At 43.4% G+C, this 26,154-nt stretch overlaps 1 protein-coding gene across 1 annotated transcript in view; it reads right to left on the bottom strand.

Annotated features, from left to right (window-relative positions):
- ARAP2 (ArfGAP with RhoGAP domain, ankyrin repeat and PH domain 2) overlaps nucleotides 1–26,154 on the bottom strand; it is a 1,093,539-nt gene that overhangs the window by 797,165 nt on the left and 270,220 nt on the right. The window contains exon 10 of the mRNA XM_069202133.1: nucleotides 1,282–1,388. Within this exon, the coding sequence (XP_069058234.1) occupies nucleotides 1,282–1,388 (107 nt within the window). The remainder of the gene's footprint in view (nucleotides 1–1,281; nucleotides 1,389–26,154) is intronic.

Raw genomic sequence — 26,154 nt, 5'->3', positions numbered from 1 at the left:
AAATGTATCCCAAACAATGGCATTCAGTTAATGAGCCTCTAAAACAAGGATTCAAGTCTGTGACAGTCCTGCCGATATGTACACTAAGCCCCTCATTACGAGTCTGGTAAACCTAGGACTGCCAGACTCGCGGTCCATTGGTCCAGCCTCCATATTACGACCATGGCTGTAAGTGCCACGGTCGGACCGCAGGAACCACTACTTTTTCAACGGCCGACAGCCAGGCGGTCTTAATCCGCAAGGGCAGTTCTGGGGATTGAGAGTCACCTCTCCGCCAGCTTTTACATGGCCGTTGCACCGCCATGTAAAAGCTGCCGGTGCTGGGGTGCTGGGGGCCCCTTGCACTGCCCATGCACTTGGAATGGGCAGTGCACAGGCCCCCATGAGAGAGGCCCGTCGCGCTTGTCACTGTCCGCTTGGCAGACGGTGAAAAGCGCGATGGGTGCTGCTGCACCAGACGCACCGCAACACTACCGCAGGCTCTATTATGAGCCAGCGTCAAAGTTGTGGGCTGTTTCCCACTGCGCTGGCAGGTGGAAACTCTGTTTCTGATCGCCGACCAGGCGGGAAACTCTTAATAGCCCTCACGGTCAGGTCACTGCATTTGCGGTTTTCTGACCGCAAGGCTTAGACGGACGGGCACTTTTGTCCACTGAAGTCATAATGAGGGCCCATGACTTTAGCAGAGACCACTTAAGTTTACTTCAGATTATAACAAGTTCTAAAATTTGCAAATTGTCAAGTCGTTAATCATGTGCACATGCAGGGTCCGTCACTTAACAAGTACACAGAAATGCCGTACCTTTATTTTGGAAAAAGTACTGCTGAAATTTAACATCGCAAGGGCACCACATCGGATACAAAAGCAGTGAATAACAATTGTACATTTCGGGCAAATTAGAAATTGCTAAACATAATAAAGTTGCCACATTGTATGTGGGATAAAATACCCCTCATGGTAATTTGTAAGGATGCTGCAAGTCACCAAAGAGTTTAATGACCATTTAGAGGAACAAGGCCAAAGGCTTAGTTCCTTTATAAGTGCATAGAACTTGGAGGAATACTATGGTACGTCTATGTATCATAATGTTCTGCAATACCGGTAATTCCTGGTGAGGGAATACAATGACGTTTAAATGACACAGTCAAAATTAGGACCATACTATTAAAGTCATGACATAAGAATAAAAAAATGAGGATTCACTGTTTCATTCCAGAGTTAAAGAGATATGAGAAGTGTGTTGCACAACCTCTCTGTAAGAAGAGTTAAAAAATCCATACCTGAAGCTTTTAAAGGGTGTGGTTATCTCAAAGCTTTTACGATCCAGATGCTTTATGTTTGCCACATTCAGAGGTATGTTCGTGATGGCGATTCCTGCTTTATAATCCTAAAGGAAATACAAGTGTATTAGAATTTTTTTTCGCTGTACCAATTATTAAGCATTAGCATTGAAAATCTCAGGTGGGGGAATTGCCAGGGCAGACTATCTCTCACATTTTCCTGAAGACACCTGCTATTATTAGGAGGTCAGGGAAGATGAAAGCTCGATAGCCCTTGCAGATGTATAGTGCAATGCCTTGTCTTTTAGGGGAAAATGGATGACAGATGCCTCAAGATATCGTTTTGCGAATGGTAAAACATGATTTACAACTGAGTTGCAAATTTCAAGGGCTATCCACCAAGAAAACACATTTGCAAGCTACTGGCACAAAACAAAAATGTGCTTATAATATAGACAAATGTTCTATTCATCGGACAGAAAATCATAGTTTAGAAACTTTAAAGCATCAAGTATATACACAGTCAACAAATGACCTAGAAAGAGGGCAATTTCCAAAACAAAAGGCTTAGAATCACATAGCCTACAACAGTGGTTCTTAACTTTTTGACATCTGTAAACCTCCAATTAATCAATACTGGAACTCAGGGACCCCCATTGAGTATTTACTGGTAGCCAGGAACCCGGGCCTAAGCATTCTCGATTATATGAACCACAAAACAATGCACAAAATGTAAACATTTATGAAACAGATGTACAAATTATACATTATTTAATTTAAAACAAATGTAATTTTAATAGAAAGGTTGAAGATCTTCTAAATTCAATTAAGGCCACTAATCTTCCACAATGTATTGTGGTTGACGCACTTACACTGCTCCCACAAATCAATTTGAGGATACTAACGTAATTTGTAGCCTCCAATTTCAGATTCCATCATGTATACAGAACCTTATACAAATTTCAATTTTACATTTTGGTACTTCATTTATACACTATCTGTTAATATTATTTAATTTTCTGAGCAGTGATAGAACCCCTTAATAGGTTTTGTGGCCCCTAGGGGTCCGTGGACACAGATTAGGAACCACTGGCCTACAACACAGGGAGCTATATGTAGGGTGACCACAATTTAAAAACAAAATCCTGGACATTGCACAAAAATAGGACTACAATTTTACATCAACCGAATACCACAGAATGATAGTGCTCATCAGCAAAGAAACATAGAATAGGTGCTAAGAAAATACATAAAGTGCTATTTTTAAACCCAATATCATACATATTAATTAAATTACTTTCTCATAACATCTCCTAAATAACCGTGTTTTGGAACACATAAAAATATTTACTCACTCTGTTTTCAGTAGACTGTTTCTAAAAACTGGGACACAAGTAAAATCTGACAAAATCTGCTGGGGTGAAAAACCGGGACGGTCCCGGCAAGTCCGGAGCTCCTGGTTACACCAGTTAAATGGCAAGTTTGACCTGTTGAGCTGCATCAACTTAATCAGGAATCACAATGTTCTGAAGTAGAAGTATCACGTTGAAAGACGTTTTGTGAAATAAGATTGAAATGACTTAAGTTTCAAGTTTCAATTTGCTAAGTCTTTAAAAATCAAATTAAGACAGAATGACACACTACTGTTAACCCTGGATCATTAAGTTCCTTCATAAATTAAGACCACCTTGGTTTGCCCTTTTCACAAGGGACACCTGTCAGTATAACCCAAAAAAATAGATTTCTTAAACCAGGGGGCACCTGTGCGTCCTATCTAGGAGACAGACTTGCCAGACAAAATTGAAACCATAGTATTGTCTTTGAAACTCCCTTTGGAAGGCAGAACACTGTGTGCAGCAAAGAACAAACTTCTGCATCTAACCAAGAATATATTTTAGTACTGAACAAACCATAGGCTACTGAAGAATTGAATTTCACTTGAATCATTTTTTGTGGTGACTTAAAGTATTCTTAAACTTTTCATACGCCAAAATAAGCTCCACAGGAGATAGTTCTAAATTTGAATTTAAGCTCATTATTGTGTTCTGTGTCAATGTCTGCTTTATTCATATGTCAAAATAGCTGTATGCTGTCTTCCTAGTAACTTCTTGGCTATTGATAAACTAGCATGCAGTGAATCTCTTATGACCAAAGGAAATATTTGTAGTCCTGGTGATGGTAAATTCAAGGTTATTCTTAGTGTTATATGAAGCTAGAGTATTTAATGAACAATGCAACATCACAGCCCTATGGTGAAGAATGACATTGTCTACATATAGTTTTCATTCCTTGTGGTGTTTAAACTTTTAGGGAAATATTCTTACTGTAGAAAATGCAGCCCCACTTTAGAGAGATTAAAAAGTAAGGATGTCAGCAAGCACCAATATCACCATTCCATTTCCTCACAGATTTTTCTTTTTTTATGTCTGTCTCTTCCAGAACTCACACTAATGTATTTGCATAGAGTTACTCTATAGCTCGCAGTAATACCAATGAAATTCCAGAAGACTTGCATTTCTCCGATGGCAGTGGTTATTCAACCACATCAATGGTAGACAAAAAGTCTGCAGGGCAGACAGTGTAGACTTGCCATTTGATCATTTACCGCCTTGTGTGCCAACAAGGCCAGTACTAACAAGTACCTCATTATCTAACAAATACAACTAAAGTATGTACAATTATTTCCTACTGATCCATTCAATTACTTTGTGCAGGAGTCAATTAAAATCTTGCTTATCCAAACTCAAGACAGTAACTTTTCAGTAGCTTGAAGACAGAGATCGATTGCCCTTCTTAAACAGTGAATGAAAGATGGAGCCCCTCAATGACTCAGGTGTAAAGGTATGATTTAATACTAACCGATACTTAGGCATAGTAAATTTAATCCAGAAACTTATATCGCTCGTAAGTAAACACATGGGTATACTGTTAAGCCTTGGTGCCCCTGGTCTCCAAACTGATGTACCTTACTATTTATCATCATCATTAACTGAGACGATCAGCACTGAGGATGTTATGCATTCATAACATCCTTAGTGCTGTGCTTAAAAAGACCTTATTCTTACTGTAAAGTTGTTTTATTTAACCTTACCAACAGACCACACACACTGAAAGAGATTGTGTTGTTGGTTGACTGGTTTAGGAGCCCTGGTCAAGCAGCAACCACTATGCTTGTCAGGATAAGGCACAAGCCAACCCTAAATTAACCTGTGTTCAACCCTCTGGTAGCTTGGCACAGAGCAGTCAGGATTAACTTGTAGGCAATGTGTACAGTATTTTGGTAAGACTTCAAACAGTAAGCAAGTGAAAAACATCACACAAAATTGGCACTAACTGGCTAAGGCAGGAAAATGCAAACTTTTTCAAAGTGGAATTTTCAAAATTGTAATTTAAAATCCTGCTTTGAAATAAGAGAGGATGTTTCATTACAAATTTCTAAAACAGCAAACATAAACTGGTTACTTGTTCCCATTTGAAAATTACAGCTTACTAAACGAAATAAAGCAATCCCAAAGTTATCCTATGAGAAAAGTAAGCCTTGCAGTAGTGAAAAACAAATTTAAATATATTTCATTAACCGGACATGTAAAAGCTACAAGTACATGTTCAACTTTTTAAAACCACAGCACACTGGGCCTACAACAAGGATGACTAATATATTAAAAAGGAGAAGGTTTGGGACTGGTAAAAGGTTTACTTTGCCAGGTCAAAATTGCAGTTTAAAATTGCATACACAGGCTACAATGCAAGGCCTGAGACATGTTTAAAGGGCTACTTAAGTGGGTGGCACATCTAGTGCTGCAGGTCCACTAGTAGCATTTAATACACAGGTCCCGGGCACAGGTAGTGTCACTTTACTAGGGACTTACAAGTGAAATTCTACTATGTTTTAAGGAGTGAGCACAAGCACTTTAGCACTGGTTAGCCATGGTAGAATGTGCAGAGTCCTAAAAGCCAACTAAAATTGGTTCAGAAAAAAGGAGGGTGAAGGCAAAAAGTGTGTGGATGACCCTGCAGTTAAGTCCAACACTCATAGGTACTGGCCCAAGCCGGCCCGCATGACTTCATGAAGTAACGGCAGGGGGCAGGTGAAATATCTGACATCTCCTGAGACGGAAAAGAAGGGGGAGACAGAGGCCCATCTGCCCCTGGCTGAAGGCACCATGCAAGACTGATTAGGCCCAGGTGACTTCTTGTGCATTGCCATGTACTGTTTGACCACCCGCCTTACCAATCCGACCTTGTTTAAAAGTGTTTTTACAAGTGATTATAAAGATCAAGAGTTAAGGTGAAATAAAATATGTGCCCAAGAGCATATAATAAAACAGGGAACCCACGATGTATCCAGTTTTTTCTGGTTTCACTTGTAAAAATCAGACACTGAAGGGTTATCTGTGTGTCTCAAATGATTTGTTTTCACCTTTGTGTATTTTTCTGCAGTTTTTAGACATAAAAAACTCGACCCTAAACTATTGGAGCACTTTACATGAGCATTCAGTTACAATGCACAACTTCACATGTATTTGTTTTTAGGCAGATGGAGATTCAATGATTTGCCCAGAATCACATGCTGTTGAGCTGATGTTGAGATTCGAGCCTAGCTCTCCAGTTTCTAACTCAACTCTGCTGTACCCATAAAATGGATTTAAGACTAAAGAGTGGCAGGCAGGAGCCACATGAAAAATTGGCTTGCTTTGAGCTTGGGGTTTCAACAGGGCCTCAAGCTCAGCCAGAGCCAGGCTTCAGGCTTGAGTTTGGCTCAAGCTTTCAATGGATCGCCCACCTCTAGCAACATATATATTATATGCAAAGGCAGTGAATAAAACTTTCCTATTGTCACACAACATGATTTTGAGGAGATACGACTTAATGACCAGAGCTGTCTACTCTGAAACTGGAGAACCTAGTTTGAGTGCCAGCATCAGCTCTACTGCCTGTGATTCTAGCCAAATCCCTTACTCTACCTGTGCCTAAAAAAAAAAAGAAAAAAATATGACTTTGTGCACTGTAATCTGGTACTCATTTAAAGTGCTTCACTGTCCTTGGAAAGAGTTCACGCTTCATAGAAATATAAAAAACTAAAAAGAATAGAATTGTGCAGTTCTTCAAAACAGCAGGATTTAAGGGCAACAAAAGAAACACAGATATACTTCCTCAAAGGAAAGCTACTTTTTGTGCAAGGCCTACTTCTATCATGCCATACTGTCAGTAGACATAGTTTTAATACATTTAACTTGGTCTCTTTTGTTTTACTAGAGTTCATATTATGATCTGCCCCTAATAAAACAGTCCTCCCTAAATTTTATACAACAAATGGATTTTTCTAGACAGTAGCTCTGCATGTCCACCAAGGCTTTTAGTCTTCTATGATACAGCTGTGCTCCTCAACCTTAGACATTTTATTTTGGCCCTAATAAATTCATATTCGTAAGAGAGTAACGTGAGGCTTGTTTCTTGAAGTGAACTGCAACCCTGGTTCCATCCACGGTCATGTTGTTTCGCAACATTCTCTAAAATTATGCAATTAAGTATTTAGAGCATGTTTCATTACAGTCCTGAGGGCTTCTGAGTATTATCTAAGCAGCAAGCGATAAATGTTGAGAAATAAATTATGCATTTGAATGACAGTAATTGATGGAATCCCTAATCTGAGTCTTGAGTTTACAATACTCCTTTCATTAATTGTGTGTGGTCCTTTGGACCTCCAGTCTCTAGTGCCATATTAGGCCGCATTATGTTCAGTCACAGCTGGCAGTGGGGCAAAGTGGCAGGGTCGAGGGGGGGTGGGACAAAACAAAATACATTTAAGAAAAAAAAAAAAAAAAAAAAAAATACTTACCTTGAACCCGTGCACCGCCACACTGCCGCTCCTCGGGTCTCCGCTGGACTGCCAGCTCCCAGGCACAGATTCCCAGTCTGCCCTGCAGCCAATTCTAATGTTGCTCTCCTGCATGTGAGAAGCGTTAGGATTGGCTTGAGCCTGGGGCTTTGTGCTCCCAGGCAGACTGGGAGCCTGGTCCTGCTGTCTCCAATATGGAAACCCAGTGCCGAGTTGGAGAGAGCTCAGTTTGCATGTGTGTTTGGCCATTCCGAAATGGCGGGGAAAACACACATGTGTACTGAAGGGAGTGCACAGGAGTGCCTGTCATCCCCCATGCAAAGCTTTGCAGCTGCTGCTGCTGGCAGGGTGAGGCACTCCTCTACCATAGAGAAGGAGCCGCTGCTGAATATGTTTACACAGATTAAAGGGTTTCATTCCATCTGCTATGTGGGCTGTACGAATGGAGGAAACGCAAGGCCAGTCACGTCCTCGATAGGCTCAATGATGTCCAATGCCAACACATTCTGCATCTGAATCACTTTTCTATGATTCGGGCAGACAGGCTTGGCAGTCTTTGCAGTGTAAAGTCACAATAGGATACATCTTACTGCATCATCATATTGTAATTTGCTTTCAAATGTCTGATTTCATGTGTCCTGACACAAGGTAACAGGCAGTCAATATATGCCAACAGCGATTATTGCTTTTTTTCATTTTGTATCAAATGGGCACAGCAGTTTCCAGTCTGATAGTGACACATATGTATATCTGTATTTTCCTGGGTTAGAGGTGATGCAATTCAAGGAGGTGTGGATGTGAAAAAGCAGCCCACTACTTATGCTGTCAGTCTGAGATTCCCTATCTGTATGCATGTCCTTTTGTGAAGCTGGGGTAGTGTGCCACTGGAAGTATACACACATTTACTACCCTCAAACCATTAAGCAGTAATTGCTGAATGTGAGCCAAGCACATCCATGCGGCTGATTATTTTGTGGAGGGTGGGTTGGGGTGGCAACAAAACATGTTTTAAAAAGGCATTTTTTTTCACGGACATTTGTTTCATGTTAAAGATACAATGTATATAGCATCCTGCCCTAAGCAAAGTACACTTTATTCTGTTTCTTCCACCTCTCTCGGTTCTATTCTTCGTCCCCTTCGATATCACAGTTTTTTCCTACTGTTCGTCTCTATAATGCAATTTTCATATGGACTTACTTGCTGCACATTGATCTAATAATAATGTACATTCACGGTGGAGCGGTGGGGGGGGGGATGCAAAAAAACGCGCCCTGAAAACATTGAGAGGGTCAGGTTCCACAGGGTTCAGCAGGTCATCTGACAACAAATACTCGTCTGCTTTAGGTCAGGCCCAACCAACACTTAGTCATGTTATGCCTAATGATTTGCTTGCTCTCTAGGTGACTTTCTTTTCGTCTTCTTTTCAGTTTACTGCTTTAATTGCATTCTTGCTTGTAGAAGAGTCTGAATTTAAAGAAGCTAAGTGGTTGCATTTGCATAGACACAGTCATAATGTCCAAACATACAACAAACTAATTGACTTCCGGTGATCACGTGCCTTGTTCCCCTCCATGTTATTTTTCCCAGGACATTTCAAACTGTAGTCAAACAATTCTCAATGTCATGTCTCTGCCAGGATTATAGAACTCAGTGGACTGCTCGCTTAGTATCACTCATTCTAATTCTGGTGGTATGTCGTGCTTTCATGTTTAAATATTCTGCAGACAAATATTTCTAAACAAAGCAGAAGAGGGAGTTTAATATATGTTTACTAATTAGCACAGCTGAATTAAATAAGAGGCCACTTTGCCGCATAGTCAAATCTGCAACCTACATAACATGGGTACAATATTATCAGTTACAAATAAGAGTTTAGTCAAAAATATGCGGGAAAATATTTACGTTAACGCACGTTAAAAGTGCAGTTTATAAAACGTAATCAATGCAGCGAGGAGGTATTCTGTGGACATGCAATATACTCTTAAGAAAATGTTTTATAGTTCTGAAGTTTGATCTCTGATATGCAATATGGTTCTAAGTATTGTTATAAAATGAGTTTAATTGGATTATCTAGTTCCAGCCAGTGGAAGGGCTGTTAAAGTGTGGCAGAGTAAATTAAGAGTGGGTTGACGGAGTAAGCATTGGAGAGTTCCAATAACCGGAACCGTGAATATGTACATTTCAAATGCTTCCTCGTTGCAAGATAGAGGAGACAAGACACAAAATCATGTACGATAAGATATAAAATAAATTCTCCAGTGCATTTTATGTACTCTTAAACGCCTTTTTCAATGGCCCCTAAAAATCTAAAAAGGTAAAAAAAAAAAAAAAGGAAAATTCTATGAAATGCATGTATTATTATTATTACAAATAAAAAAGGCAGTGCCCTTTTTCAAGAGCTTTGCAGGAGCTGGACTTTTCTTGGCAGATTCACAAAGGCACGCAAGAGTATGTAAAAGAGTGCACCTGTACTTGAACTTCCATACTCAAATGCTTTTGCGAATCGGTCTCTTCACCTTCTCAACAAACAAATTACTATCTACCTCTATTGTTGCCGTTTGTGCAATAAGTGTGCACTACGATTTTGAAGGCTCATTTAATGAACAGAGTGGACTTGGTGTAAACCTCACTGTTTTTTCCGGATGAACAACTCATTGTACCTGGCTACACTGTCTAAAATGTACAAAATATACATTATTTACTTTCTGTGTGTGGATATTCATGTTTTGGCTTCAGTAGTGGCAATTTAATTTGTACAGCGGGCCATGGCAGCTTTTCTGAAGTATCTGTATTTCTCGCTTTCCTCATCAGCTAGCCCTCACTACAAGGTGCAGTATTCCACCCGAAGCAGTAACTTCTGATGGCTGGTGTCTCTCAGTCAAGCAGACTGGGAGCCTGTGCAGGCTCTCTCCAGCCCAGCAACAGAGAGCTCTGTGGGCGAGTGTGTTTGGCTGGCCAAACATACATGCACTCTGTGGGGGAGTGCTCATTACTCGTCACCCCTGTGGCCCCACCCCATTTCCACAAAAAACGATAATAAACAAAGTTTATTATCGTTTTTTATGGAAAAGGTTTGCAGCCGTCGCTGTTGGTGGGAGGGGGTTGTGGAGGCGACGTTTCTCCGCCCTTATGGAGGAGCCGCCCCTGGATGCACCCATCATGTCCATAGGCCAGGGCTATGACCTGAGGCAGACAAGGTCCCACTTGCGTTCTCTCCCACAAAGCAGACAGCCCCAGGCTTAGATGCCCCTCCCTCAAAGATATCTGACAGCCCTGGGCTGACTGTAGTGCTTGGGTTTGCATGCCCTCCCTTACACACAGCCAGTGATAACCACAGTCTGCCTGAGCAGTATGCGCTCCTTCCCAAGTCCAAATACAAACATAGCCACACAGCCCCAAGCTGCTGGTAGCACTTGCGGCTGACTGATATCCTCAAAGAGCACACCATAGGGAAGCATGTAGTGCTCCCCTAGTCATGCCCAGGACCTCTTTCCCCCCATCGCCGTCTCACACTGCACTTACTCCAACAACAACAAAAAAACAAAAAACAGGCACAACAGCCCCTGGCATTGTACACAAATGTGTGTGCACATTTCCCCTTTATCTCACGCACACGTTGTCAGCGGTGCAGACAATGTCCCCTGTGCTGTGCTCCATTTAGAGACCACAACCTCCACCCCATGACACACACAAGCACTCCTGCTTACTCTGGGCAGGCAGAAAGTATCTGCACGTTTGTCTCTGTAATCATGTGAAAATGCATAGAAAAAAACCCACCATGGATTGGGAGTGGGATACCAGTTGGAACTGTAAATTCCAGCCCTAAGTGTCCCTTTACCAAAATCTGGCTAACTTGTAATGAGGACCTATGTCAGGTCAGATATCCTGAGAGGGAAGGTCATAAAGCAGCATGCTACTCTGTAACTTGTATGCCATATTTAAGCCGACCCTCCAAAACTCCAAAACTGATATTTACTCATATCTTATTATCACATTAATCTCTCAGCATCCCTTTGTTAGTCTATAGATGGTTTTATCTTGCTCTGCTTTTGCTTGCTGATCTGAAGAATTTAAGTTCAGACCAAATGTATTTAAATTCATTATCAAAATCACTTTATTTGGTCTAAGTTAGACCGTAAAAGTGCATAATAACATAATTACATACATCAATCAAAAACAACAGAATGCATCAGCATTTTTACGATAAAATCAATAAAAAGATCAAATACAAGTTAATGAATCAACTAACAGATCAGCACTTCAACTCTAAGCTTTACATAGTTAAGAAACAGAATAAACATATTGTACGATTAGCTAGAAATATCAACCATTCAGGCAATTAAGGACAAACAGTACATACATAATCATGCCCCATTAAAACAATGACAAGGAAGGAGCAAATCACAATAAAGTGCATTACATTAAGAGCCAGCTGGCCCAGCAGGCATAAGGGGATCATAAAAAGGTTCAAGCAATGATAAAGTGCATACTGCATAATCGATCAGGCCGGTTGTAGTCCCCTATCAAATGTCTTCCATGGCCTCAATGATGCAGCCCAGAAGGAAGCAACAACCAAAGTTGTATAAACATTCGGTAGTAACTGAAGGTACGTGAAAGCAGGCTTAACCTGGATAAAAGTCAAAGATTTCAACAGGGGTAATAAAACAATCCTGCAAGGAACATCATAAAAACCACAAGAAAACATAAAATGCACAGGGTCCTAGGCATAAAATTAGCACATGTGCAGGGCCTCAACAGCACGCTACAGGTACCAGGCTTAGGAAAAGCCAGCAACAGATGAAACTGATAAAACTGGAATCTAGTAAGAAGAAACTGATGGTGACCGTTTGACTCATTAAGCAAATAGGGATCAACAGTCAGTCCTGTTACGACCTGTGCGTTTCCTCGCACTGAGAGCTTCTCAAGTTCTGCACCCTCTCTCGCGACTCTCTTCCATGGCAAGACATTATTCTGTGTCCAAAGGATGTCTTCCTTCAAAATATTACATGGCAGAGCAAACAGGGCTGCTCTGCATTGCTTAACAAAGGTGTCCCTGTATGTATGTCAACCATTTGATTGGCTTCCACCATTGAAGCTGCATACAATCCTTGAGTATCTACATGTTAAAGTGATTCTCCGGTATCACCCAAATGGTGACCATCTAATCAAAGGGTATGCACAGCAATAAGGTCCGACAAGTAAGGGAGTCCCAGCTTCTCATGAATCTCAAGAGCAGGAGTTGATACTGGGACTGTCAAAAGACATCTGCAGGATCCATTCTCCTCCACTTCGAGCTCTCTTGGCTATATATCCCCACATATCACTGCAAAATGCTGCTACCAAGACCGATTTGGCCTGGTAGATTTTTATCAGTTTCTTACAACCAATTCTGGAGGGAAAGGAAAGAAAACACCCCTATATTGTCGGGACAGGGATAATTTTTTGGATCTTATCAGCGGTGCCGAGGTAGACTGATTGTCAAAAATCACACCTAAGTATGTACAAGTCTGAGCCCTGGTTAGATTATGGCCCTGAACATGAAAAGATCTTGACTTGGTTCCCCTAGAGCTCACAATCATCATTTGAGATTTACCGTAGCTGGTTGAGAGGTTAAGACAGTTCTCACCAACAAAATGGTTTCGCCCATATATAATAATGTGAGGATCTGTTGAACACCTGCTCAAGGACAGCCCACCTGCCTATCTAACAACCTGCCCCCCAGGTCATTCACATACAAGGTAAACAAAAAAGGGGCAATATACATTTATCTTACTCCACTCTTTCAATGAAAGGAGCTGGTTCAGGGCCCATCCGAATTATATCGGGTGACCACCATCATATCCTTGTGCAGCTCACCAAGAAAATAAATTATGTCTATGTCCATTCCCAAACCCAGAAAGATGGGCCACAACTTGAATCTGTTCCCTCTGTCAAAGGCGGAGGGCAGATCCATAAATGCAGTAAACAGTGAGCCTTGTTTCGCCAGGGTGTACTTGTTAATAGGAAAAGATTTAGGCATTGATCAAATGTGCCTAAACCTGGGCAAAACCCAAACTGTAGATCTGACAGAATAGAACTGTCCTCCGCCCATGACACAGCCCTCTCCAAAATAACCCTGCCCATCACCTTGATAACTGAGTCTATCACAGAGATGGGCCTGTAACAACCCGGCAGGTCTCTGGAGCCCTTTTTGTAGAATGGGAAAATGATAGACTGAAACCACAAGTATGGGACACCTGTGCGTACTACCAGGTTAAACATATGAGATAAGATCAGGGCCCAAAGTTCATCTGACATCTTAAACACATTGGCCAGATTACTATCTGGTCCAGGAGACATATGACCAGCTATATGTCCTGTGGCTAATATGATCCCATCAACACTACATTTTAGATTACAATGGTGGATAGTTAACAAGGATGGTATTTTAATTAAACCTGTTGCCCATTTGTGACTTCAACAACTGAATGATAGAAATATGATGAAAGCCAATTATATGTCAGGACCAGAGGTGAGGATTATGCTTTTACTTTCATTCCTTTATTTCTCCAACAGCTTCAAAGACAAACTAACTTTCCCAGAAGACTGCGGGAAAGAACTACAAAAAACAACCACTCAACAACAACAAATGTAGTCCATATAACATGCTCTCTCCGTCAACACTCTCTCTTTCTTTCCTTCTCCAGCAAAGAAAGATAAGTGCCTCTAAACACTTATGCATGTTTTCAGTCTGATAATCTGTACCTTTCTTTGCTTCAGGTGTCTGCCTTGTCCTTTGCCAGGGCAGCACATTCACCATGCCAGTTATGGAATTTCATTTCAGGTATCTGATCGGGATTCGCTGCGTGCAGTGAGACATGTCGACAACTAGAGGGTGGGGCATTTCTAACACGTGTCTCACTACGCCAAAAGGGAAGCACATCTATTTCAGGGGGACTCCACTGATGAACCTGGGCCCTCTAGACATTGGCGCCCATCGCCGCTGACGGCCTCCTCTGGCACAGACTCCCTGCCAGGACAGAGCGAACCATTGGATATGCTGGACCCAGAGGACCTGGGCCACCCCCATTCTGCTGAATCGTTTCCCTCAGATAAGGTAGTGTCATAGGTGGCTAACTGTCTCAAAATGCCTCTAGAGAAAAACGTCAGAGCAAAGCTCCAGGTGGAGTGTCCTCGCCCTTATCTGTCAGGCAATGTTGCCTTGATCCCTGAAATTAAATCACGCATGGCCACATTCCTCCAGAAATTTGCTTGTGAATGAACAGGCCTATAAAGTTATGTGAAGACAAATTCTTGGAAGTGTTGGGTCGTCTTAACAAAATCCTCAAACTGGTAGAGGAGGCATAATCTCTGGGTGCCACTCTTTTTCCTGAGGTCGTGTCAGGTTGGGCCCAACGAGCGGTCATTTGTTTGGGCAATGCTAATTGTGCACTCTCCACGAAGAGCTGCAGTTCGTTGCTCATTAAAGTGGACCCTAAACTAGGAGACCTTGCAGCTACGGAGGCTGGAGTTACGGCATGGTATCCTTTTTATAAAAAAGCTTGCAAAATTTGTAGCATCTTCATGTCCTTGCAAAAGGCCCAGTCATAGATCAAGGAGGACTTCAAGCCCCACCTTTTCATAGGGGGTGGTCGTGGTAGAGGGTGCTCGACCAGCAGTTTCTATGTTCAATGCCATCCGAGGGGACAGAAGTACCGCAGAGGACTATTCTTTCCTACCAGAAGTTGCCAAAAAGGATGAAGCACCAGAGGCTCAGCCAGAGGTTGCTTCCAGGGATTACAAACTGGTAAGTGTTTCTTCTCATTCACTTCCCAAAGTGGGGGGTAGCTTAGCCATGTTTCTCAAAAATTCGGAAGTTCTTACAGTCCAGGGTTTCCAAAAATAGTTTAACAGCTTCCCCATGCATGTCTTGCGCCCTTGTTCACTGGTTTTCTCCCATCAACAAGACAAGTAAATAGACCAAGAGGTCGAAGACTTGTTACACAAAGAAGCGATCGTGATATCCCAACGGCACCCATGGGGTTCTCTGAGCAACATCTTTTTGGTGGAGAAATGGGATGGTGGTCAGTGACCGGTCATAAACTTAAAGGAGTTCAATGGCTGGTTGGTATACCTTCATTTCAAGATGGAGGGAATCCATCTCCTTCGTGACCTGCTGCACCGAGACAAATGGTTGGTACACATAGACCTCAAGGACACGTACCTCACAGTCCCCATCTTCCTTCTTCACTGGCGGTTCTTACAATTCCACTGGAGAGGGTTAACCTACAAGTTCAAAACCCTACTTTTTTGTCTTTCTTCAGCACCTTGGTGAAAAATTGGGTTTACGGCCTTATATCTCATCGACATCGTCTTGACGGCTCAATGTCCAGTCAGTTTGAGAGAACACTTACAAGAAACAATTCACCACCTGGAAACCTTGGGATTTATCATAAATTCCAAGAAGTCACCGTTGGTACCATCCAAACAGACTACCTCTTCCTGGGCTTCATTGTGAACTCAGTAGACAGGACTTTTAGTCTTCCTTCCAGGAAGATTTTGAAGATCCGCTGGGAGTTGAGGAATACTTTGACCAAACCTGCGACATGATTAAGGCAAGTGGCTCTGATAGTGGATCTTCTCTCCTCCTCTATCCAAGCAATCTTTCTGGGCCTGCTTTTATTACAGAGCCTTTCAAAGAATCAAAACCTTTCACTTATGCAGGGGCCTGCAGTATTCCGAGCAGGTCCCTCTCACAAAGGAAGTACAGTCAGAGATGAGGTGTTGGCTAGCCCACATGGAGACTCGTACCTGGTCATCGAGTCGGACACCAGCAAATCCGGTTGGGGTGCATGTTGCGGCAACTCATTCATGGGCCAATGAGGATAGGCAGAGAAGCAGGCCCTGCATATCAACTGCACAGAACTCATGGCAGGAGCCTGCGTGATGCAGTGTTGGACCAAAGTGTTAGACCAAAGAGAAGGTCAATTGTTGCGTATTGCTGAAGATGGGAAATATCTCAGCAGTCCGCCACATAAACCATTTTGGGTGTCCCTGTTCCAGGTTTCTTGGAGACCTTGCTAAGGAATTCTGGGGGTACTGTTTGAGCAACAATATTTTGGTCCTAGTGGAGTACCTTCCTGGGGCATCCAATCAAATTGCAGATTGGTGTTCCAGAGAGTGGCCTGATATGAGTTTGTGGCAACTCGACTCGCACATTTTTTCACAGCTAAATTCGCGGTGGGGCCCGTTCTCAGTAGATCTGTTTGCATTCAACTTGGATCATCAGCTCCCACAGTACTTCAGCTGGAAGCCGGATCCACAAGCTGCGGCGACAGATGCCTTCACTTTGGGATTGGGCGCAGGAAACAGGTTATGCGTTTCCCCTCTTTGCCATGATCACGAGGTTGTCAATGCAGGTAGGGAGGCAACAGGTGGCGGTGGTTCTGATCATGCCCCTTTGGAGGTTGCAAGCATGGTTTCCAGTTCTACTAGAACTTTTCCAATCCTTCTTCCCCATGCTCCTGATGTCCTTCAGAATCCCCTAGGCCAGAGTCACCTGTTAGTCCTCCAGGGCCATCTTCCTCTAATGGCGTGGTGGATTTCCGGGAAAGGTGGAAAGTCCCAAGAGGCAGAAAGACTTTTGGCTATGGCCTGGGCCGACAGCACCTCCAAGCGATACATTTCTGGGTGGCCCAAGTGGGTACGCTGGTGTCTTCAACACAGTGAAGATCCCATGGGTGCTATCTTGTTTTGGTCACAAATGTCTTGGCATTCCAGGCATCTCAGGGTCCAGCCTACCAGACTATCAATTCTTATCTTTCGGCTATATCGGCAGGGCATTGGCCGGTTCAAGTATCTCCAGTGAGTGAGCCTCCATTCCGGATATCTCTTCCCCCAAAACCTTGCAATTCTATGGTTTGGGATGTCAGTGTGGTGTTAAATCTACTTTGCTTTTGGCAGAGGAATGAGTATCTCTCATGTAAGGCAATGTCAGCATAGCCGGCAATGCTTTTATGCCTGGTCTCCTGTTGCAGGGTCTCGGATGTTAGAGCCCTGGACTTTTCAAGTAGAGTTTTCACCCCACAAGGAGTCACCTTTTACATTTCTAGGAGGAATAAAACAGATTTAGAATGGTTTCCTACCCGGCTTTTGATTCACATCCCGATCTTTGTGTGGTGTAATGGCTTAAAGCCTATGAACAGGTGGCACAGGAGTTCTGACCCCCCCCACTCCACCCCTCCCCGGGGAACGACAACTTCTGATATCCCTAGTAAATATTTTTTCAGTGGTGTCCTCTCCCACCATGGCTCGCTGGGTCCGTCCGATGATGCAAGAAGCGGGCATACAGTTGTCCCTTTTTGGTGCCCATTCAGTCAGAGGGGCGATGGCCTCAAAAGCCTTTTTGTCTAGGGGCTAAACTAGAGGATATTAAGAATGCTTCTGGCTGGTACTCGGACTCTATGCTTAAAAGGTTTTATTTCAACCCTGTGATTTACATGGCGACACTGGTGGTGGACAAGCTTTAAACAAGCATAATCATCGCCTCTGGTCCTGACACAGAATAAAAAATTTGCTAGCTATCATAAAGAAAAGTTTCAATGCTATTAAGGACACAGAGGTGAGGATTATTTCCCACCTGATACACAGGTGCCCAACCCATCACAACAAATGGCCTGCACTCTTTTTGTTTGTCAGTCCTTCCTGTGGATAATTCATTTGGTCCAAGTATTTTTCTTTTTCAAGCTTCCGTAGAATTGCTTGTATACCAACACAGAATTGCAATGTTTTTTTGTGATGAAAAGTATACTTGACGATAAGAGTGTGGATGAGGAATTTTCTGCAGGGTCGTAGTTACCTTATATTTGTTATTTTTTCAGGCAATGACTCCTCCAAGAGTGAATAGTGCGTGATGATTCTCCTGTTGCGTCAAGAAAGAGGAAGTGTCTATGAGGAGAGCGTGTTATATGGACTACATTTGTTGTTGTTGTTGATCGGTTGTTTTTTGTAGTACTTTTGTGTTGTGTTCTGGGAAAGTTAGTCTTTGATGCTGCTGGAGAAATAAAGGAAGGAAAGTAAAAGCATAATCCTCACCCCAGTGCCCTTAATAGAATAGAATTTTCCAGTTACGATAGCTAGGGAATTTTTCATTCTCTATGACCCATGTCAGGGAGTTTTGTTGGTTTTCTCACATCCATCCTGTCTTTACTTCTCATACACCAACCTGTTATATCTGTTTAGCTCCCTCAACAAAGTGAACATGTTAAAACATTTCTAGAACACCAATAGTTTCCTAAGCTCATCGTATCCAAGCACCTCCGAAATATATTACCTGTAGGTCAACCCATGTTTATACTATCATCAGACAGTAGAGACACCATGGAGAATTATGGCTAAAATCAGCTGCTTATATCCCACTGGCCCTTAAAACATCAGACCCACGTATTTCTGACGTTTTAAAGCTGCCGGGTTTTAATGTGAGCTTTAATCTGTATGTCTTACTTTCACACAATGTCACACAGCCCTTGTAAAACACACAATACTGCAAAAAGCCATCTCACACCAACACAACGCAACAAAACAGGATCGCAAAAATCAAAATTATGTTAATACAATAAAACAGAACAATGCAGCAAGAGAGCACACAGCACAATACAGAGACACAACACAGTAACTGAAATGTGTGATTTGTTGTTGGCATGGATTGTTATTAATCTGACCTTTAAGATTTAAACATCAAGCAAAACCAACCAAATCATATTTATTTATATAAGTATGGAATTTGTACCACACATACCTGCCTACTGGGCTTCCCAGTGACAATACAGGCAGGATACAGGCAGCAACAGCAGTTAGAAGTGCTAGGTTGTGATTTTCTTTTGAAAAACCTCATGCGAGGAGGCATGCTGAACTTGGAGAAGCAGCAGATTCCAGAGTTTAGGGCTGAGATGTCTAAAAGACTAGCCTCCTTGCCTAACAAGCTTCACTTGAGGAATAGCTGCAAGGCTAAGGTTTCTTTGGTGGAAATCACACTTGGGAGCATACGGATTTTTTTTTTTTTAATAACGTTAGGAGCCTTCTGTGCCACTGCTTTATACATAATACACAGTGCCTTAAACTGAACGTGTTTTTCAATAGGTAACCATTGAAGCTCACGCAAATGAGCAGAATATTTTTGTTGCTGCTGTAGCTTTGTAGCGTTGTGCTGTCCAGTTTTATCTTATGTTTCATTATTGTATTTTGTTGTATTCTTATAATGTCATGCCATGTTGCTATGTTAACAGCCAGCTTCAACACATACAAGTCTACTTCATTTGAAAACCAAGTTTTTACCACTTTTAAAAGTAGTAATGCACAACAATGCAAACACCACAACTTTTCAGTGCACTACTCAGCCTAAAGCAATGACACAGGTCATGCTTTAAAGATAGTCATCAGGCATATCTTATGTGAGCCATCTTGAACAAGCTACCAAGCAATTTAGGACTCATCCTCACATAGTCAGGGTGCAATCTGAGTGTAGTTGGGGCTATGACCCCACCAGTGGCTGGTCACTTGGACTTTGAGATTTTTGGGGCATGACTTGGGGTGCAACCCCACTCAAACATAGGTGAAATATGTGACTTTATAGGTTTTGTAGTTTCTGATCTGTTTGAAAAGCTAGATTACAATCCCATTAATCACCCCTCGCCTGAAAAGTATATGTATAAATGTATGCACTATCCATACTTTTTAAAAGCAGCATGGTTCTCATTTGCACTCAGACTAGGTTGTCTTATTCTTTATTCACTACAAGTCTATCCCACATCCAACAGAACATAGACAACACTTTTAGCCTTATAGTTCCTGCACCAAATGGGAAAGAGTAGCCTGACCACATCTCATGCGTCTGCCCGATGCTGATACACTGCTTAGGTCCTAATCAGCAGGATCTTCAGGCTTAAAATATTCATATAAAATATGTTGCAGGTGATATCTTTACAATAGTAAGGGGCAGCAGGATAAAACTATGGGGGTCATTTTGACCTCGGCTGTCTTTTTTGAAGACCGCCGAGGGACCACCGTACGGAAGACCACCAGTGGTGGCGGTTTGCCGCTCGGCCTATTATGACCGTTGGCAGCTCTCCGTCCTTTTACGGACGGAGAGCCGCCAACAGCCATACTGGCGGGAGGCAGGGAAGTGGAGGTTGCTCCACCTCCACCGCCACGCCAACAGAACACCGCCCAGCGAATCACGTCCTGTCAGTTTGACAGTTGGGCTGTTTGCACCTCTATTCTAGACAGCGACACAAAGGGAGCTGGGGTGTAGCCTGCATATCCTGATGAGCCATCTGTGCTAGAGTGGAGGGAGGAGTGGTCACTTACACCTGAATGGGCTGTGTCTGCCCTCTCACAATGCAGTCTCCAACCCCCTGGTGTGTTTCTGGGGCCTTGCCCGGGCAAGGCAGGATCTTGTGAATCTTGTGAACAACAGAGACTTTCCTTTGAAGTATGCCTACTTCACAGGCAGAAAGGGGTATAAGTATTGGTCCCAAAACCCTTGCAAATTAGATAACTTCTGTATTCAAGAGGAACCTCTGTCAAGCAGAAGAGCTGAAAAGCTGAGGAGAAGTGCTGCACCTGCCTGTGCTTTGTTGGGCTATCCTGCAGTTGCTGCTTCTGTTTAGGAAAGGGAACAAAGACTGGGCTTTGTTGTGCATGCCTACTTGAGAAGAATCTTGAACTGAGCTTGCCTCCTGTTTTAAAGTCTCAGGGCCATCAAAGACTTCCTCTGCTAACAACTGGACTCTCTACTGAGACTCATGCCCTGCCAAGTGGTGCCCTATCCAGTCCCTAGGACCTTGAAAGGTTAAGTTGGCAGGCAAGAGCCGAAAATCCATGCACAGTACATTGTGTGTGGAAATTTACAATACACCAGCTGCAACGCAGCTGATAAATGACGTACCGCCGGCCTCATGCCTAAAACTGACGCTCCACCTGCATCGCGGCTGGGAGATCGAGGCATCGCAGCTGGAGAAACAACATGCAACACCCGCTTGCGGCTTCTGATAACAATGCAACCCCACGCAGCGTGGTTTTCGAACACAACACTCACCGTCCCTGGGCGTCAAAGTCAACCCAACTGTGCGCAGATCCACGGTGCCCCGACAGGAAATCGACGCATCACTGTCTTGTGAGAGAGAAAAACAACACATCGCTGGACCCGACCAGAGAAGAAACGACGCATGGCCTCCCACTTGCGAGGAAGGAATCTACACATTGCTGCCCTTTTCTGAAGCACGCATGCCCGAGCCAAATTACTTTTGACGCTAACCAGGTACTTTGTGTAACAACAGCATTCTCACAGTTTTCTAAGTATTAAGACTCTTATTTTGAAAATTCATATTTTAACTTGTATAGGTTAGATTTTTGTAGTTTTGGTCTTGTTTGATTTAGATAAATATTTCCCATTTTTCTAAACTTGTGTGGTGTCCGTTCTGTAGTGTTTTCACTGTATTGCTGTGTGTGTTGGTAAAAATACTGTACATATTGCGTCTGTTAAGACTGCCTGCTCATGCCAAACTACCAAGGGTGTTAGCGGGGGTTAACTCAGTGTGATTCTCCTTTACCCTGACTAGAGTGAGGGTCTTTGCTTTTACAGGGAGTAACCTGATTGCCAACCAAAGACCCCATTTCTAACAGGTGGCACTACCATTTAGAGGGCACAGTTGTGTTCAATTGTTCCATGTTGAGGATCCCTGAATGAACACAATTATTTCCATTATGTTTTCCTTGATTATTTCTGTTAGGGGAAGGAACACAGTTGTAACTGTGTGCTGGGATCTGTGTTCACTACTTTGCTGGGCCTGGTGTACGATCTTGGCTACTGTCTACTATAGAGGGTAATCCATATAAACACATTATTAAAAAGCATCACTCTAGATATAAGGATAGGAGGCAGTCACTGAATTCCTCTGGGGGCTGTAAATGGTTTGGCAAGTGTTTTAAGAAAGTAAAATAAGGTTCATCCCATTCCAATGATCCTGTTGACACAAATTCAGCATGATTTCTACTGTCCATTCTGGGAGCCAGCTCCAGTAATTGTTGCTCCTGTGATCTTGCAGCAGATGATTGTGGAATACAGTAAGGAGGGTCTTTGAGTGTGTATTACCTGAGGGTCTCCCTGTCCACCTGCACCTGTCTGACACTTTCAGATCAAAGGATGAGAACGCTCTGCATGCTTTAAAGGAGTTCTCCTCTATTGAGCAGCAGGATAAACATATCAAACACAGAGTGCCGATGAGAAGCCTACACACTTCTGTGCCAACATGATATTTTGTGCAACTACCATTCAACAGAACCTAGATAGGACAATATATTTAAATAGTATCTCACTCTGTGGTCAAGTAGCTTGCACTGTATTACAGAATTCATGAGGTGATGCTACAAGAGTGAAGGAACCTCAGGGGCCTTTATACTGAGGTACTGGGTTGAGATGTATGTCAAACAGGTTTCTGAAGAAGACTTCAAAATCCTGGGGTACACCACGCAAAAGATGAACATTCCTTTTGGGTAAATTACCTCCACTTCATCTTTCTTTTCTGGAATGGAAACTAAGGTTTTCAGAAACACAACTCCACCCACAACATGACAATAATAGTAACAATAATAATGGACTGTCATGTTAGCTTGTGCTGCTTCAGTGTTCCGGTATCCATCCACCTTAAATAAAATGTAGGGTTGACTAACAGGACTAAGAGTCATACAGACCAGCTGGGCTTTAAATCACTACCTCCTGGTCACAAACAGATGCCAGCAGCTAATTACTGCCAGCATATAGGTTGGAAAGAGAAGACATATGAAACTACATACATGTGGATGTTTATTTAATGTGCTACATTCATCTAAAATCATTCAAAACGTTATCTAAAATGAAACAATATGTCCATCCCCATTTTACATTTTCCCTCTTTCAAGCCAAAGTCTTACAATGACTAATGCCTTTTAGGTTGATTTGTTTAATTATGTTGTTGAGTATGTTAGACAGTGGGCATATTAGCACCTCCAAAAACTAACTGCTTACCTTTCTAAACAAAAGGTAACCCACCAAAGCTTAAAGTTGTTTAAACTATCCACCAAATTTTCTATACATGTTGCCTTATCTTCTGTTTAACTGAACTCTACTGGGGCACAAGTAAGTGACACACATTGCGAAAATCTTGAATGATTTGGTTGACAGGATTACTTAATGGGTGTTGATCATCGCCAGCCCTTTTAGTAACTTTCTGCTATCCTGCAAACGGGTAGATAAACCTGTGAAATGCCATCACTGGAGGTGGTGTGCCAAAACAGCTGGAGTACTACGCGTACATTTACTAGTGTAGCAGAGTTGTTGTGGCGAAAACAATTTAAGACTCCCTGCAGCTTGAGTAGCGAGACACAGAGAAAGTAGTAGACAGAAAGCGCTTTGGGAACGGATGGACATGTGGAGTTTGGGGTCTCTGAGTTTACAATTTAAAAATACATCTTTTAGTAAAGTTGATTTTAAGATTGTGTGTTTGAAAATGCCACTTTTAGAAAGTGAGCATTTTCTTGCTTATACAATTTCTGTGACTCTGCTTGTTTGTGGTTTCCCTGTCTAGATCAGTTTGACAGTTGAGCTGGTTGCACCTCGCACTAGACAGTGACACAAAGGGAGCTGGGGTGTAGTCTGCATTTCCTGATGAGCCATCTGTGCTAGGAGTGAGGGGAGGAGTGGTCATTTACACCTGACACAATCAATCAATCAGGGATTTATAAAGCGCACTACTCACCCGGTAAGGTCTCAAGGCGCTAGGGGGGGAGCTACTGGTCAAAAAGCCAAGTCTTGAGGTGTTTCCTGAAAGATAGAAGGTCTTGGGTCAGGCGGAGGTGGAGTAGTAGGGAATTCCAGGTCTTTGCGGCAAGGTAAGAGAATGATCTTTCTCCGGCGGTCGTGCGGCGGATGCGAGGAACGTAGGCGAGGGCGTGGTTGGCGGAGCGAAGGTTGCGGGTGGGGGTGTGAAAGGTGAGTCTGGTCCTGTGTTGTGAAGGGCCTTGTGTGCATGGATGAAGATTTTGAAGGTGATCCTCTTTGATACTGGTAGCCAGTGTAGGTCTCTAAGGTGGGGTGAGATGTGGTCGCAGCGTGGGATGTCCAGAATGAGGCGGGCGGATGCGTTCTGGATTCTTTGCAGTTTGTTTGTTATTCCTGCATATAGAGCGTTTCCATAATCCAATCGGCTACTGACCTAGGCGTGGGTGACGGTTTTCCTGGTTTCGATGGGAATCCATTTGAAAATTGTGCGGAGCAGGCAGAGGGTGTTGTAGCAGGAAGAGGAGATGGCTTTGACCTGCTGAGTCATGCTGAGTGTGGAATCCAGGATGAAGCCCAAGTTGCGTGCGTGAGAGGTGGGTGAGGGTGCGGGTCCTAGGGAGGTGGGCCACCAGGAGTTGTTCCAGGCTGAGGGGTTGGTGCCGAAGATGATTAATTCTGTCTTGTCTGTGTTTAACCTGAGGTGGCTTGATTCCATCCAGCTGGCGATGGCGTGGAGTCCATTGTGGAGGTTGACCTTTGCGGTAGTGGGATCTTTCGTGAGGGAGATGATGAGCTGAATGTCGTCAGCGTAGGAGACTATGTTGATGTGGTGTGTTCGTGCGATGTTTCCGAGGGGGGCCATGTCCACGTTGAAAAGTGTGGGGCTGAGTGAAGATCCTTGAGGGACGCCACAGGTGATGTTGGAGGCTTCTGATAGGAACGGGGGAGGCGGACTCTTTGGGTCCTGTCCGTGAGAAATGACGAGATCCAGTCCAGAGCTTTGTCACGGATTCCAACGTTGTGGAGGCGCATGCAGAGAGTGTGGTGGCATACCGTGTCGAAAGCTGAGGAGAGGTCCAGGAGGATGAGTGCTGCTGTTTCTCCTTTGTCAAGCATGGTCCTGATGTCGTCTGTTGCAGCAATGAGTGCAGTCTTGGTGCTGTGGTTTTTGCGGAATCCAGATTGGGATGTGTCGAGTGCCTTGTAGACACAATGCAGTCTCCGACCCCCTGGTGAGTGTCTGGGGCCTGGCCTGGGCAAGACAGGATTTCACATTCAAGAGAGACTTTACTTTGAAGTAGGCCTACTTCAAAGGAGAAATTGGGTATAAGAAGGGAACCCAAAACCACAGACTTTAGAAACACTTTTGGAAACAAGAGGAACGTCTGCCTGGAGAAGAGCTGAGGAAGAAAAGCTGCCCTGCCTGTGACTGTGCTCTGTGGAGCTATCCTGCAGTTGCTGCTTCTGCCAGAGTAAGAGGGCAAAGACTGGACTTTGTGCACCTTCCATCTTGAGAGGAAATCTCCAAGGGCTTGATCTAGAGCTTTCCTCCTGTTGTTTGAAGTCTCAGGGACAGCATAGACTTCTCTCTGCCAGCACCTGGAGTCTCTGGAGAGACTCCTACTCTGTCCTGTGGTGCCCATCCAGTTCCTGGCCCCCTGAAAGGAGAAGCTGGCAGCCTAAAGACAAGGAAATCCACGTACAGACCGCCGTGCGGGGAAAAGATCGATGCGACTCCGATCTGCGGCTGAAGAAACGACATACTGCCGGCTCCGCAGCTTAGAAATGACGCATGCAGGAAACGCAAACGAAGATTCCACGCACGGAGCAGGAGAAATGATGCAGAGCATCGCTGACGGAGGCTGGGAGATCACAACCCGCGCTGCAGGGTTTTCGGATCATCGTGAGGTGGGATTTCCGACTCAAGTACTGGTGGGCGTGGAAAAACAACGCAAGGCCTGCCCAGACCTGAGAGTGCTCACCGGATCGATGCATCGTTCTCCTGCGAAGAGAAGAAACGACGCGCCCCAACCCAGCAGGAGGAGAAACCACGCAAGGTACCGCTCGTGAGTGGAATCAACGCATCGCAAGCCCTTTTTGACGCGCATTCTCCAATACGGGGTTATTTTTGATGCACCTAAGGTACTTTTACATGCTGACAGCGTTAGTGTGTGTTTAAAACTACTTAAAGACTCTTTTTGCATTTTTTTTTTATAACTTGACTTGTGTAGTGTGGATT

Source organism: Pleurodeles waltl, chromosome 1_2 (genome assembly GCF_031143425.1).
Source record: "Pleurodeles waltl isolate 20211129_DDA chromosome 1_2, aPleWal1.hap1.20221129, whole genome shotgun sequence".
Classification (NCBI taxonomy): Eukaryota; Metazoa; Chordata; class Amphibia; order Caudata; family Salamandridae; genus Pleurodeles; species Pleurodeles waltl.
The sequence above is the reverse complement of the archived record's forward strand: the minus strand, read 5'-3'. Positions and strand labels throughout refer to the sequence as shown.